The 16,218-nt window shown below is 46.0% G+C and overlaps 1 protein-coding gene across 1 annotated transcript; it reads right to left on the bottom strand.

Moving 5' to 3' along the window:
• Window positions 1-3,249: 3,249 nt before the first annotated feature.
• Window positions 3,250-14,721, bottom strand: CCR7 (C-C motif chemokine receptor 7). The gene is made up of 3 exons (XM_035135887.2): window positions 14,667-14,721; window positions 13,279-13,328; window positions 3,250-6,434 (listed from the first exon to the last, which is right to left on the bottom strand). The coding sequence occupies exons 1-3, from the start codon at window positions 14,674-14,676 to the stop codon at window positions 5,358-5,360; spliced, it is 1,137 nt and encodes a 378-aa protein (XP_034991778.2). The 5' UTR covers window positions 14,677-14,721; the 3' UTR covers window positions 3,250-5,357.
• Window positions 14,722-16,218: the final 1,497 nt, after the last annotated feature.

The raw sequence follows: 16,218 nt of genomic DNA, 5'->3' as shown, positions 1-16,218 counted from the left end.
TTTATGTCCCCTTTTTAATGCACTCCAAATTCAGGCTGAACTTTCAGAATTCCAAATACTTGGTCCAGCACTACTGACTAATGCTTCCTTCCGGTTGGTGCCAGGCCCTCTTTCTGCAAAAAAAACAAAAAACAAACCCGCACCTACATTAAAATAACTTCCCTATTTAATCAGGCTCTGACTATTGCTTCCTCTGGAATTGTTGGAGCCAAGCCCTCTTTCTGAAGAAAACAAGAAATTTCCTGCCTTATCTATTCAGGCAACCCAACCTTTTTTTTGCTCACCCTGTCCAAGAAATAAAGATGAGCATACAAGTGACCAGTCATATAATTTCAAGAATTCTATCCACATCCTAGGTAGAAACACTTTCATCGAATACTTTGTGGAAATCACCATCTATGAGCAACTTTGTGTGCAAAGCATCTTGCAAATGTGGGTCATTGAGGGATCACCCAGAGCGACAAGTTGTAAAACTCAGAACAGTTCTGCTGGACAGCCCTGCACAAGTGCAACAGTGGTGAGTGCAAAGTAGAATCTCTTTGTCGGCACCACAACCACCGCAGAGTAGCTGCAGAACGAACTTTCTCCTGTGTTCGGTCAGATTCATTCAGAGTTCTCCTCCATCATCGCTCTCTCGCAGATAGCATCTAGCCGAGTCTCATTCTGCGAAAGCCTGTGCCACAATAAATATGTTAAGTCTGTTAAGACACCGCAAGGCTGTTTGTTATCTTTACTGCTCGCCAGCTTCTGTTGGCACAAAGCAAGGGTAGGAAAACTCGAGGCCCCTTTTAATCTCCACCATTCACTCGGCGTGATCTATGCGCAAAGCGTGGGAGGTGATCAAGGTGCATGTTCCATGCGCAGACTGGCAGGCATGAAATGCAAGCAGACCAAGCTGATAGGGGAGGTGAGATTCTGAGAATTGCAAATTTCACTTTGAAAACAAGTTTCTCGCCTTCTCTGTTTTTAGAGGGAAAGTCTATAGAGGGGTAGGAGAGCTGGACATAAGGCCAATATATTTCACATCTGGCAACCAATGCGTCCCCTTGGTTTCAGATAGTACATGGGTAAATGAGTCTAAAAAGCCCGGGATACATATTTTCACATTCCTGGTGGCTCGTTTACCAGATGTAATGCATTCAGCGTAAGTTCTGGAAGTGTATACTCGATTCTGACCAAACTAAGCCTCCTAGAGCGCGACATACATCAGGAGGCATATGAATTAATGCACACATGTTTTGTGCAAGTCTGCATCCCCTTTCTCAGTGTGTGTGTGTGTGTGTGTTTGTCAATGGCTACTCTGCTTGGCCATTCAAGTGTCATTCACATCATTTTATTTAAAGGGCTTGCTGATTTTTCAGTCCCTCATCCCCCCCGCCCAATTTTCCATTATCTTACCAACCAGCTTCTGGAAACGAGAGATTTCATTGCTTTGCAGTGAAACCACCGAACGTTTTTCACGGGCCTCCTGTTTTCGGATTCCATTTCCCTGGTGTTTGGGGGTGGCATGAGCGAGCGAAATGAAAAGTATGCATATGGGGAAACCCCACATCTCGATCGCAGTTTCAGAAACAGTTTCACTTCAGCTTCCCTTGAATAATCAATGCGCCCGTGTGAAAGGATGCTCAGAGCCCGAGCGCTGCTGTTCTGGTGGGAGGTCCCACCTCGTTCGCAAGGGCCAGAGTTTCACACCCGCTGTGCATTTACTTCACCTGCTCTGGAATGGAGGTTAGTCTAGGCAGTTTCCTCCAGACGTTTTGGGATCCCTTTCTTTTACAAGTGTACTCTGCAACATGGCCTGGGCACAATAATACAGTAGTACCTCTAGTTACGAACTTAATTCGTTCCGGAGGTCAGTTCTTAACCTGAAACTGTTCTTACCGTAACTAGAGGCATGCTTTCGCTAATGGGGCCTCTTGCCGCCACTGCGCTGCCGGCACACGATTTCCGTTCTCATCCTGGGGCAAAGCTCTCAACTTGAGGTAACTCTTCCACGTTAGCGGAGTTTGTAACCCAAAGCATTTGTAACCTGAGGCACCTGTAACCCAAGGTACCACTGTATACTGTGGGAAGGAGGCCACTGTATAATACCACTGTAGTGCATTCGTGGTGGATTTATACGGGACCATCCACACATCATTCTGCTTATTAGTTGCTCGGCAATTAACCCCCTGTGTTCTTTTTATTATTGCTATCTGGATGGGCTTTACTGCAACAAAAGTGGGGCAACACCTGGAGGAGGAGGAGGAGGAGGAGGAGGAGAATTTATTACTTATACCCCGTCCATGTGGCCGGGCCTCCCCAGGCACTCTGGGTGGCTTCCAACAAGATATTAAAAACACAATAAAAGATCAAACATTAAAAACTTGCCTAAACAGGTCTGCCTTCAGATGTCTTCTAAAAGTCAGGTAGTTGTTTATTTCTTTGACATCTGATGGGAGGGCGTTCCACAGGGCGGGTGCCACTACTAAGAAGGCCCTCTCCCTGGTTCCCTGTAACTTTGCTTCTCGTAGTGAGGGGACCACCAGAAGGCCCTCAGAGCTGGATCTCAGTGTCCGGGCAGAACATCACGCTTGGGACATTTGTGGGAGGGGGGGCGGGGAAGAGAAGTTATGGACATGTACTGATTGCAAAAGAAGCAGTCCACCTGCTCCTTCCCTTTTTGCAGACGCAGATAGCATTGAAAGAAGGATCGGGTGTGACTGCCCCTATAACATCCCAAGCACAAATCGCCATGAATGCATGATGAAAAGGATGGCCGGAGGGGCCCTTGCACTACAACACTCCTCAGCCCCTGCCATTGTGGCTAATCCAGCAACCTACAGAGAGTTCCCCATCCCTGAGTTGGGCGCAGTTAAGTTTTGCACTGGAAGAACATCTCTGGTGTGGGATGCCCAGGGCAGGATTTAGGTTTGATGAGGCCCTAAGCTCCTGAAGGTAATGGGGCCCTTTATATGTGTAGCTGTCCTTTGTCAACAAAAAATTGTCACTGTTTTTTGTGTGTTGAATATATGCTATATGGTAATTTATGGACCTAAAAGCCATTTGCACATGTTGCCATGCATCCAGTCCATGCACAATGTAGGCACCCAATGTATAGAAAGGAGCAAACCAATGCTATTTTAGGGAGCAGGCGAGCAGGGGGGGAGGGCATTACTTACATCATAGGAGCCTACACAAAACAAAACAAAACAAAACACTGTTGCTGTATGTAGGTTTTATTTTATTTGTTGTTTATCTTATAGAATCATAGAATCATAGAGTTGGAAGAGACCACAAGGGCCATCCAGTCCAACCCCCTGCCGAGCAGGAAACACCATCAAAGCATTCTTGACATATGCCTGTCAAGCCTCTGCTTAAAGACCTCCAAAGAAGGAGACTCCACCACACTCCTTGGTAGCAAATTCCACTGCTTATATTATATTATCTTATATTTTAGAAATGTACATCCAGTTTTCCCCCTTTAATTTTTTTTATGGCCCCCAAGAGAGTGGGACCCTAAGCTATAGCTTGTTTAGCTTATATGTAAATCTGGCACTGGGGATGACTCAGAAGTGTGCATGCACACGAAAGCTCATACCTATGACAATCTTAGTTGGTCTCTAAGGTGCTACTGGAAGGAATTTTTTTATTTTTTGTTTCGACTACGTCAGACCAACACGGCTACCTACCTGTAGCTAGTATTGTGGTGATGTGTTATCCCCAAAGGCTTCATAGTTGGACGCGCAGGACTTCTCACTTCCCTGCATTCCCCACTCCCCCTACACACCTGGAGGTCGGTGTGCGAGTTTCTCTTGCGAGTTTCAAAGATCTCATAAGCTGCATTCCACAGTAATCCAGAGCAGGGCTTTTAGTGTGGCTGCCCCTGTTCTATAGAAGTCTTCCTGACACCCAGTGATAGGTGTCCAATAACTGCATTTCCTGGAAACAATTAAAGACATTTCTTTTCATTCCAACAGGCTTTCCCCAGCTGGACCAATGTGGGTTTTCCATGAGCTTGTCAGGCTTCCGGTCATGTTTTACATGTACCCTTTGCGGTTTTAACTGCCTTGAATTCTCTTATATACAAATTGCCAAGAGGCAGTGGCTTAGAAGGCAATTAATAATTCAGTGACGATGATGATGATTAATAATAATAATAATAATAATAATAATAATAATAAGAGAGGAGAAGTTCCAAGGGCAGTACTTGATTCCTCTTGAAGGGAGCAAACAAACTTAGGTGTTTCTGTTAATATTTTGAGTTTTGAGTTTATTTACGAATGTACAAGTTGAACATAGGTGGAGGCACAGCTCAACCGTCTCACAAGCAGCAAATGCTACCGTCCCACATCAGACTGCTAGAAAGGCAGCCCTCAAAATAGCACTTTCCAGAGTTCAAAGATCTCTCTCTGCCTCCTTCTGAGTCCCAATCACTAACTGCGGCTTCTCTCCCCAACACGGACCTTCCATAACTTGAGGGAATAGGGAAGGTATGCCACATCACCCAATCTCTCCCGGGTTTTAGAACATATTCTTGTCTCAAGAGGCCATCTTCTAACATTTGGCTCCTGCTGAGAGACCATTTCCTGAACACCACGAGCTATTCCTCTGACAAGTCTGAAACTCTGGACAGGTATTGCGTTAAGGCAAACCCCCAGGAATAGCTGTGTTCACAGCCATCTGCTAGAAAACACATGATAATATTCAGTAAGAGTAGATTAAATGGGCCCCTCAGCAGCTGCAGAGTGCGTTTACCTCACCACCGAGAAACGATAGAGCGTCCCAGAGACAAAGCTAGGGAGCGGCCTGGAGACCAAGTCCTGTGTGAGAAGGCAGTGGGCTTCTTATAGGTATCTGGCCACTGTGAGAACAGTAACGCTGGCCTAGATATATGGGCCTTTGGCCTGATCCAACACAACTCTTCTTACATTCATTTAGGCCAGGGTTTCTCAAACTTGCGACTACAGCTGTTTTTGGACTACAACTCCCATCATCCCTAGTTAGCAGGACCAGTGGTCAGGTATGATGGGTATTGTAGTGACAAAAACCAGGTGGAAACCCACATTTATTTAGGCTCACTCTTCTAGTTCATAGGCAAAGTTTTGTCCCCGCCATCAGCTCACTTCCTTGAGATCCGTGAGCAACTTTCCTGCAGTCCACATCTCTTTACTCTATGCAACAGTCTGAATTAGGTGAGTTGATCTGTGGATGAGGGGGGGGGGTAGTCCGTTGGTCCCTTCAGGCAACTTGAAAACATACCCACTGGGTGAGATACAAAGCTTCCAAGTTTCAATCTCTCACGCTGGCCAATGGAAAAGGCTGTTGTTGTGACACCAAGTTGACTGGCGGTCCAATGTCCCTGCCCGTAGGGCCTTTCAAGGGTAGAAAGTGGTGGTGGTGTCAGTTTCCGTGGCAACAGAGCACCTTGTGTTCTCCCGGTACGTTGACCACTGCCAGAGCTGCGCTTGGCTGATGCAGCCCAGGTTCTTGAGGAGCCGGAGCAGGTCATTGCGGAACTTGACACCTATGAAGGCGTACAGGAAGGGGTTGAGGCAGCAGCGGAAGCATGCCAGGCCATACGTCACGTCATTGGCCACATCCATGCGCTTGATGACTTCGCATTGGCCGTCGGTGTGGTTGAAGGCCGAGATGGTCTCAGCTAGCACGACGCCATTGTAGGGCAGCTGGAAGAGGACAAAGACCACCATCACGGCGATGAGGACCTTGATCGCCCGGTTCTTCTCGAAGCTACGGGCTTGGAACAAGGTCCTGATGATGACGCAGTAGCAGAATGTCATCACTAGGAGAGGCATCAAGAAGCCAAAGAGCATCTGGCAAATCCTGATGCCGGTGCTGAAGGCCAGCAAGTTGTAGGCTAGGATGCTGCAGCGTGGCTTCTGTTGGTCAGACTCATAGATGCCCCTGTGGACCAGCTCAGGAATGGAGAGGACGAAAGCCAGCATCCAAATGGAGAGGCAGGTGACCTTGCTGGCGAAAACTCTCTGGGACCGAAGGCGGTGGGCTGAGGGGGCCTGGACAATGGCGAAATACCTGTCGATGCTGATGGAGAGCAGCAGCAACATTCCGCTGAAGAAGCTCATCTGGCAGATGCAGTGGATGGCTTTGCAACCAAACTCCTTGAAGACCCAATACTTTGCTGCGCTGAAGGCCCAGAAGGGGAGAGTCAGCAGGAAGAGGATGTCCGCTATGGCGAGGTTGAGGAGGTAGATATCTGTCATTGTCTTGAGCCTCTTGAAGTAGATGTACGTCACCATGACCAGGCAGTTGCCTGCCAGCCCCACAAAACACACAAGGGAATATACGATGGGTAAGAAAACGGCACGGAATCGCCGGATCTCATCCTTCTTGCAGATATCCGCATACCCATCGTAGTCAATCGTGAAGTTGCTATTGTATTCGTATTCAGCTGTTACAGTCTGGCTCATGCAGAGCTAGGAGGCAGATAAAAGGATCGGTTACAATTTGCACGTTGGAGGGGATAATATCTCTGCAGCATTTGCTAATGACCCCCAAACCAGGAAGCAATCTTCAGATAAGGGGGCACATTCATTGAGGAATTATATCTAGGTATAATTGTTTGATTCACAGTTTAACTATCATGGCTTCCCAAAAGGATCTAGGGGTCATAGTAGATCACAAGCTTAACATGAGTCAATTGTGTGATGCAGCAACAACAAAAATGCTAATAATATTCTAGACTGCATCTACAGAAGTATAGTGTCCTGGTCAAGGGAAGTAATAGTACCGCTCTATTCTGCCTTGGTCAGACCGCACTTGGAGTACTGTGTCCAGTTCTAGGCGCCACAATTTAAGAAGCTGGAATGTGTGCAGAGGAGGGTGACCAAGATGATCAAGGGTCTGGAAACCAAGCCTTATGAGGAATGGTTGAGGCAGCTGGGTATGTTTAGCTTGGAAAAGAGGAGACTGGGGCGAGGTATGATAGCCATCTCCAAATATCTAAAGGGCTGTCACATGGGGGATAGAGCAAGCTTGTTTTCTCCTGCTCTGGAGGGTAGGCCTCAAACCAATGGCTTCAAGTTACAAGAAAGGAGATTTTGACTAAACACCAAAAATAACTTTCTGGCAGTATGACCTGTTCGACAATGGAACAGTTTCCCTCAGGAGGTTGTGGACTCTCCTTTCTGGGAAGTTTTTAAGCAGTGGTTGGGTGGCCATCTGCCATGGATGCTTTAGTTGAGATTCCTGCATTGTCGGGGGTTGGACTAGATGTCCCTTGGAGTACCTTCCAACTCTACAATTCTATGATCCTATGAAGGTGTCCTAGAGGTCAATGCCAGATGAAGATGCTCTCAGAGCTATCTAGTCACACACAAAGACTACAGCTCCAAAGATTTCCTGGGATGAGTGGATGACAGTCACGCCACTTTTAAGTCTCTGGGTTCCACATTAAATGAGCAGCCATTCACACGATTGGTAATTGCATTAAACACTGTTTAAAAAGCAAATAGGGATGGGGATGGGGAACCATGGGCACAGGGGTTCCCCAGATTTTTTTGGGGGGGAGAGATGTCACAGAGATTGGAGAGTTCATTCCCTGATGCCATCAGTAGCTAGCCATTCACAGCCAAGAGTTTGATTAATCCTCTTTGTAAAGCCACCCAAGTTGGAAAGGTCCAATTTCACACCAATGGAATCTTTTCTTCCAATGCAAGTCACCAGTGTTCTACTTAATAAGCGAGGGCACTGGTGTGTATGTGTGTGTGTGTGTTGGGAGAACAGAAGTGGGTTCTGTGTTTTGGGGGCAGGCTCATAAGACATCTGTTTGGTTTCCTGTGCACACTTCCTTTCAGATTTCAGTGCTTGGCCCCAATCCGGATTTGGTTTGAAGGGCAAAAGGGTAAAATGCCCCTGCTCCCCATCAGCTTCCCAGTAGGAGCCCCACCATAGTGGCTAATTATTTAACAAATCTGCCGTGTAAGGACCGAATACATGAATAACATCACACCCGGTTTGACCTTCAGGTCCCCTTTCTCTCTGATTGACACTGTAGAACAGTGGTTCTCCATCAGCTAAGTACTGCAGACCCCCTGTTTTGCAAAAGCCAAGCCACATGGACCCCCTATTTTTGAAAACTTTGATATCTCACTAGCATTTTTTGTTGTGCAAACGGCGCCACAGATCCCCTGGGTGGGTTACGTCGACACCCTGGAGTCTGTGAGCCGCCAGTTGGGAACCACTTCTGTAGAACAAATTTTTTCTCCCACCCACCAAGACGGGATGACTTCTACATAAAGGGAATTTTCAGTATGCAGCATTTGAAAGCATTTTTATTTTACAGAAAATGCTTGCCAGCTGGCAGGCATATGCTTACAGAAACTAAGCTTTCCAGGAATTGTATAGCCAAGCAAAAACTATATTGCCAGAAAAAGAGGAAACGTATTTTCTAGAAATGCACTGTTGACACAGACATGCACACAATATGCACAGGCTAATTTATATTGATAGATGCAAATGCAGAAATATCTATTGTCATGTTCATATAGGTGCGTTGCATGTCTCTCTATAGAGCACCTCACTCTGACCTACCGTAGTTACCTGCTCTGTGCCAGCTCAGTTTGCTGCCCTGGTACTCCCAGGTGATGGGCAATGCTGGGGCCCCTACCTGCTGTCGCCTCTTAAAGTCCCCCCCTTTAAATTGGACTTGGACTGGGCACCCTCTCCAATAAAATCATAGAATCGTAGAGTTGGAAGGGACCCTTTGGGTCATCTGGTCCAACCCCCTGCAATTCAGGAATCTCAGCTAAAGCACCTCTGCTTTAAAAACCTCCGGTGAATGGAAGTCCACCACCTCCCGAGGAAGACAGTTCCAGTGTCGAATAGAGAATTGTCCTCAGTAAAAGGAGGCACCTGGGGATCACTAAAATGAGATTATGGCAGGACTATCGACTTCTGGGGGGGGGGAAACCCCAAACTGATGCAAATCAATGGGGAGAAACAACAACTCCTATCTTTAGGGAATGTCTGCCATTTTCAGATGGAACAATAATTCATGGCAGCGGTTAAAGTTTCGAAAATTGCCACATTCGGGCCCGTGAGATACCAAGGAGGAAATTCTGATTAGGACATGTGAGCGTTGCCTTATGAAGGATCACGTGCGATTGGTTCATTCCTTTTTGAGGATGTCATCAAAGGCAGAAGAGGTTCTCTTTTTTAAACTTGGAGTTTCTGACCCCACGTAAGGACAATGTGACGTGTAGTGCTTACACCAAAGTTTCCCAACGAAATAAAATAAAAACAGAGCGGGAGATGGGAAGGATGTTTCCTTAGCTACTGGCACAGTTAAGTGACCTAGAGCACAATCCTATAGCTGCCTACTTTTGAATTCAACAGGACCTGCTCCCAGGCAGTAGCTGGGCCACGGTTGTGTCTTAGGAACTGAGCTAGAAATCATGTAATTCCTGGCTCAGATCTTATCCCCTATCACGAGCTAAGCAGGTGTGGGTGTTAAATGAGCCACTCTTTCTCAGTTCTTTATCTGCAGTATACAGATAATAACATTGATCTCCTGCCAAGGGCTGTTGTGTAGAGATTACACTGTTGATAATGTGGCTGAAACACCTTAAAACACTCAGAAAATGCTACATACACGCTAAACATCATTACAAAAAATGTTCCGGGGATGGTGGTGGAAACATTTCAAAAACAAAGGTGTGTCTGCACCAGCTGTTTCACTCACAATTAAAAGCTAGCGGCAAGGGTAGTGCATGGAATTCCCCTTTCAAAGGTTGATGGACTCCAACTCCCATCATCCTTGCTGGTTGGGGCTGATGGGAGATGGAGTCCAACCCCATCTGGAGGGCCCCCCTTCAATATTCCTGGTTTATGTGATCTATACCTGGTCTTGGACAGCAGTCCAGATTAGGGTCCCGTTGTTGGGTTTTTCCCTGAGAAAGTACCTGTCTCATTACATGGAACGAATATTTTCTCCACTACATTCCCAACGGTGCTGAACCGACACCAGTAGGGACATGATACTGCTGGCGAAGTTCAGAATTGTGCGTGAATAAATCTAATGCAGAAGGGGCATCAGAACCGCCATTGCAAATGATGTGGTCTGGAGTGCCTATCTGTGAATATATTTACTGGTGGGAAAGTATACTGTATACTTACTCACTCACTCATTTATTTCTTACATTTATATCTTTCCGCCAATAAACTTAAGGTAGCATCCATGGGGCCAATACCTTGGGAGACCAAGGTTCAAATCCCCACTCAGCCAGATGAAGCCCACTTGGGCAACCCAGTCGGATGGGTGGGGTAGAAAAAAATAAAAGTATTGTCATCGTCATGATCATCTTGGGCCAGTTGCCATCTCTTAGCCTACCTCACAGGGTTGCTGTGAGGATAAAACGGCTTGGGGGGAGATGCATGTACACCACCTTGAGCTCCTTGGAGGAAATGTGAGGTAGAAATGCAAGAATAAATTTAGAAAGCAAGCTGAGAATGCTTGGGGAATTCAAGTTCTGCGAATTGAACTGCCCTGATTCTCACTTCTTAGACCTAGGTGTGGATTAGGGCTTCATTATCCTTTGGATTTTGCACTGCTTGGGATTTTGTGATGCAATTCGTGGCATTAAGGGGGGGGAGCAACTCCCCAAAAGCATTTATAATGTGTATTTCTGACTAAAATACCTCTAGAAATGTGTACAGTGAGATGAAATGTGTATCAGCTAGGTACTTCGTCATAAAGCAGTATTTCAATACACATTTTAGCACAAATTAATGCGGAAAAATGGTGGGAAAGATTTAGGAACAAACATATGCAAAATTGACATGAACCCAAACCAAAAATCCATCCATCCCTTGGCGTACCAATCTTTGGCAGCAGAGAAGTAACCATAAGGAAGGTCATTATGAGTTCTGTCTTCGTGCTAAATCACCATTAGCACAAGCCATGGTATGTTCATGCACTTCAAACCATGGTTTCTGATTCAGGTTAGCCGGCCTCTCACAAACTATGGACTATCAGCTCAGACACCGCACCAAGCCATAGTTAAGTGTCCATCATCCCTTTGGTTAACTTTGGCATGATGTCTGCACTCTTAAGATAACAGGGTTTGTGGTCAAAAGCTCTCCCTCTGCTCAGAAAAGGGTGATTCCAAATCCCCTGGCCACTTATGGGTGACCACAGCATGTGATCTGTGATTCATATCTTTACAGTCCCTTGCTATGTCACATGGGAAGCTGGTGTGTGTTTCCCTGACATTTGCGCTGGAAATTCCAGACAATGAAAACGACACATCGGGGTTGCCCATATTCGAACGTGGAAGGGGCATGATATTCCAGGACTGAGTCCAAGACGTGGTTTGGTTTAGGATAGGGGCAGGGGGGAGGAGGAGGAGGGAGATGGAGAAGGAACAGGGTCAGTGGGAGGAACTGCTGGGGACTTTGCTGGTGTGTTTTGTTGCAAAAATAGCAAGGAGAGTGAGGAGAGGCAGAGGAGTAGAGAGAAAGAACCGCAGCGGGTTGGGAGGCAAACCGGCCACACAAAGTTTAAAAGGGAAAACACACAGAGCTCTTAGGCCTGCAAGAAAACCTTGCGGTGGGCTTGTGAGCGAGGGCTCCTACCACATCCTGTGGGTGGACCTGCAGAAGGAGCATTGCCCAAAGAGAAAGGAAGGGGAGGCAGCCCACCACCCACCACCAACACCTCCACCCTTTCCCTTGAATGTGTGTGTGTGTGAGAGAGAGAGAGTGAGAGCCTGTATGAAAGTGAGAAAGACAGAGAATGAGGGAAAGAGGAGCTCCAGAGTCAACCTCCGTTCACAACTTAGCAACATGCCTTTCTTCAGAGGTGGTAATAAAATGCCGACAAAGGTCCGTATAGTTAAAGCTATGGTTTTCCCAGTAGTCTTGTACGGAAGTGAGAGCTGGACCATAAAGAAGGCTGATCGCCGAAGAATTGATGCTTTTGAATTATGGTGCTGGAGGAGACTCTTGAGAGTCCCATGGACTTCAAGATCAAACCTATCCATTCTTAAGGAAATCAGCCCACAGTGCTCACTGGAAGGACAGATCCTGAAGCTGAGGCTCCAATACTTTGGCCACCTCATGAGAAGAGAAGAATCCTTGGAAAAGACCCTGATGTTGGGAAAGATTGAGGGCACTAGGAGAAGGGGACGACAGAGGACGAGATGGTTGGACAGTGTTCTCGAAGCTACGAACATGAGTCTGACCAAACTGTGGGAGGCAGTGCAAGACAGGAGTGCCTGGCGTGCTATGGTCCATGGGGTCACGAAGAGTCGAACACGACTAAACGACTAAACAACAACAATAAAATGCACCTTGTGATGGTTGCCCAGCAGGGATGGGAAAAGCTGTCCCTTTTCTATTTCCCATTTTTTCAATCTAAACTTCAGTTCTCTACATTTCCGCAATCTTAATAATAATAATAGTAATAATAGTAATAATAGTAATAATAGTAATAATAATAACGTACTTATTTATACCCCGCCCATCTGGCTGAGTTGCCCCAGCCACTCTAGGCAGCTTCCAACACATATAAATAATAATAAAACATCAAACATTAATAGTAACAATCTGATCCGATATTTTAAAAATCACAATAACTTTAAAAATAAACAACTTACGGTATATCCAATAAAGCAATATTCAATAATCCATTGGAATCCAATAGTAAACAGTAAAATTAAACATCATCAAATAGTCATTAAACAGTTTAGACTTATCAATTGCAATAAAGAATTACTAATCTATAGCCAATAAAAATAGTCCTCATGAAAATTCACCAGCGCTTTAGCGTAGATTTTTCCTAATGAGCACATTCTTGGGTATGCAGTTTTGCCCAATATGCTAATTTTTGCAATGCTCCCTTAAATCATTCCTCTTTGTAGGTTAGGTTTTAGTAATGTATGCGCTTGCCTGCACACTTGACTTGAGTATAGGCATTTTTGTACTCATTGCTTGGCTGCAGAACAGTTTGGCAAGATTCTGAGAAGTGTGGATTCCAAAGGATGGCTGTGGTTCGGTGCATGTATTTCTGCAGAGCATGCGGTTCAGCTAGGCTCACCTTTAAATGCAAGCTGAATCAAATTTCTATTGCCCAGTGGCCATTTGTCAAACACCCTCAACCTTTAATCCTTCCCATTGCCCAACTTCTTCCCTTTACTGACATGGGAAGGTGGAGCAAGGGAACATGGAACAGACTCTATCAAATGACTTCACCCCACCCCACCGCAGCAGTGATGAATGGCAGTGCTCAAGGGACACCGGCCGTTTGGGTCAGCTCCTTACCTGGAAAAGGAGAGGCAAGCTCAAAACGACGACCGCTCTCAGCTTTTTACCTAGAGGAGAGAAACAGAATGCTCACAGTGACACAGAAAATGGCTGGGACGACACAGAGGAGGACAAGAAGAGAAAGCAGCCCTGCAAATTTAAGCGATGGCTGAAATATCGTGGTCTTTCAGCAAAGTTGTTCATGCCCATTCTGAAACGCGTATAGAAAAGGCTGTAACGAGGACAGATCATGCGTTAGCTGTGAGAAACAGGGCTGTGATTCGGGATTTATTTTTGTAGAGGGGGACAGGTGGCTTCTAAGGTTCAAAAGTAGTTTCACCGGATGGCTGTTTCGATGGGGGAGTTGTAGCCGATGGCTGCACCACCACCACTCCTGGCAAAGTATACTGCTGGCAAGTCCCACAGTCATAGGTGCTGCTCCCCCCACCCCCGCCTCAAGTATGGCAGGTGCAAGGCCAGAGTTGGCCCTAGGATAGCAGTTGCTGACACCTATCCTATGGTCACCAAAGCTTGTGACCATAAGACAGGTCCAAAACTGCACTTTGCATTGTGCCCAGAGGACTACAGAAAGCTGATCCAAAAGCAGCTTTCCAAGCAAGCATGAGCTCTGAATCATCTTATCTAAAGCAGTTTGCCCAGTTCATTCCTTAATCCGCCCCCTGCAATTTATATTACATCATCATCATCATCATCATCATCATCATCATCATCATCATCATCATTATCTACAAACAGAAAACAGAACTGACATCATTGCTGGGGAAAATACATATATTATTATTATTATTATTATTATTATTATTATTATTATTATATATGTTTATTTTTCCTATCAAAGTGGCATCTCATTCAGAAGCATGTACAGAAAGCCTCACTTATCACTGAGTGCATAGGTCCTTAGAGATTAGGGGCTTCCTGGACCACTTATTTGAGAGCGGGGTGCAGTTTATCTCTTTTAACAGAAGAGGTTTTTTTTAACATTAATAAATCAAAATATCACATTGTGGTTCTTTCCTCTGTCTTGCAATCTGAAATTTGGGCTTCTCTTAACAGCTGTCCTGGGAGCCAAGTAGCACAGTCTGTCCATTGAAACACACACCTTCCAAGGAAGGAGAGATGACAGGGCTTTTAAATCTGATCCCCCCTCCACTTGGAAGCCCTTGCCCCCATTCCCAGATGGGTGTCTGAGCACAAGGCTGCCATCATTTTTTTAACCCTCTTTTTATTCATTTAATGGCAAGTGAATTCTACTCTGCACATGCCCAGAAACACACTGCCATCGTGATTGTTTCCAAGTAGCCTTGGAGCTAGAAACAGGTTCGGAGGCTAGGTTCTGACTCAATTTGAAGCCTGAAGTTGAGGTTGAGAGAGAAAACAGGACTTACCTCTGTCCATGGCCTTTTGCTACCGGTAACTTGCCACGAAACCAGACAATGACAGCTAGTGAAAGGGAGCTTAGAATGATGCTGTGCGAAGAGCAATTTATAGGAACTTCCTTTTTCTTTTCTTTTTTGGCTCAGCCCTCATACTCTTGCAAGGACGGAGCACATGATGCGTTGCGCTCGGAGGCTGAGATTTTACTTGCTGCTGCTTCTCCCGCCTGGAGCACAGCCTCAGTGAGGGGGCCCTTGATAGCCTCAGGTGCTTCCTGCTGCATTGAGAGAATGCAGATGGCCCAAGTGATAAGGAGATCTTTGCCCTTTTCAAGAAGAAGAACCTGCAGAATGAATTGTTGCAAGTCATCCTCTGGCAAAGGGTGAAAAATGGCTTTTCTCTGTGTTCTCCGAGGAACAGGTGTCATGTATATTTATATTCTTACGAGCCCCCGCTTTTCACCCAGGAATGCCCACAAAGCACGCAAGGGCCACCAGAGGAGGCGAAGCACCCCCTGCAATAAGTAACTTGCCTCTGTCCCCAAACAGAGTTTTTTTCTTTCAGAAACCAAATATTGGACAAAAATGCACGCTGCCCACATCTGTGCCCCTCTTTCCTGGTGCTGCACAAAGTGACTTCCAGGAGAAGAATAAAGCAATACCAAAAAAACCGAGATTAAAGAAAAACCCAGGCCACATGAAAACAGCATCCTGCACCATCTAGGTCAGGCTAGTGCCTTGTAGGGATGAGCAAATCTGTTTGAGCTTTACCGAGATCTGTTAAAGGTAAAGGGACCCCTGACCATTAGGTCCAGTTGTGACCGACTCTGGGGTTGAGGTGCTCATCTCGCATTATTGGCCAAGGGAGCCGGTGTACAGCTTCAAGGTCATGTGGCCAGCATGACAAAGCCGCTTCTGGCAAACCAGAGCAGCACATGGAAACGCTGTTTACCTTCCCGCTGGAGCGGTATCTATTTATCTACTTGCACTTAGACATGCTTTCGAACTGCTAGGTGGGCAGGAGCTGGGACTGAACAACAGGAACTCACCCCATCGTGGGGATTCAAACCGCCGACCTTCTGATCGGCAAGCCCTAGGCTCTGTGGTTTAGACCACAGCGCCACCCGCGTCCTTACTTGATTGCATTTCCTGGGTATCCTGGCCATTCCTTTGAGATGGTAAATACTTTAGTTCCTGAATCTCTTACACATTTTGACAGTTTGCTCAGCTTAACAGATACTTGCCAGACTGTTTTTGCAGGGAAATGTAAGCCCCTACAGTCCAAATACTATTGGAAAGCTTTTCCCATTTCATTCCTCCCTGCAGAGAAATATTTGAGGTCAATTTGGGAGAGTCAAAATGGCTTCAGGATTGCTCTCCTGTGCTATTTCAGACACGTGGTATATGTACTATAGTGATCTCAGGCAGGCAAGCAAGCTCCGATAAGAATGAATGAGTCTCTGGCAGTTTTATGGTACGTTTATTTACAATTAACATCCAGAGAGCGGCTCTGGGCGTACCACTCTTAGCTACGAGTTGGTCACTCTGAGTCTCTGCCCCTTTT

The sequence above is a fragment of the Zootoca vivipara genome, chromosome 13, assembly GCF_963506605.1.
Source record: "Zootoca vivipara chromosome 13, rZooViv1.1, whole genome shotgun sequence".
In the NCBI taxonomy this organism is placed as follows: domain Eukaryota; kingdom Metazoa; phylum Chordata; class Lepidosauria; order Squamata; family Lacertidae; genus Zootoca; species Zootoca vivipara.
The sequence above is the reverse complement of the archived record's forward strand: the minus strand, read 5'-3'. Positions and strand labels throughout refer to the sequence as shown.

Excerpts from the sequence above, each read along its gene's own strand:
- CCR7 (XM_035135887.2), bottom strand. Across the intron at positions 6,435-13,278 it reads GCTTGCCTCTCCTTTTCCAG|CTCTGCATGAGCCAGACTGT; the intron begins GTAAGGAGCTGA and ends TCTGCCTCCTAG.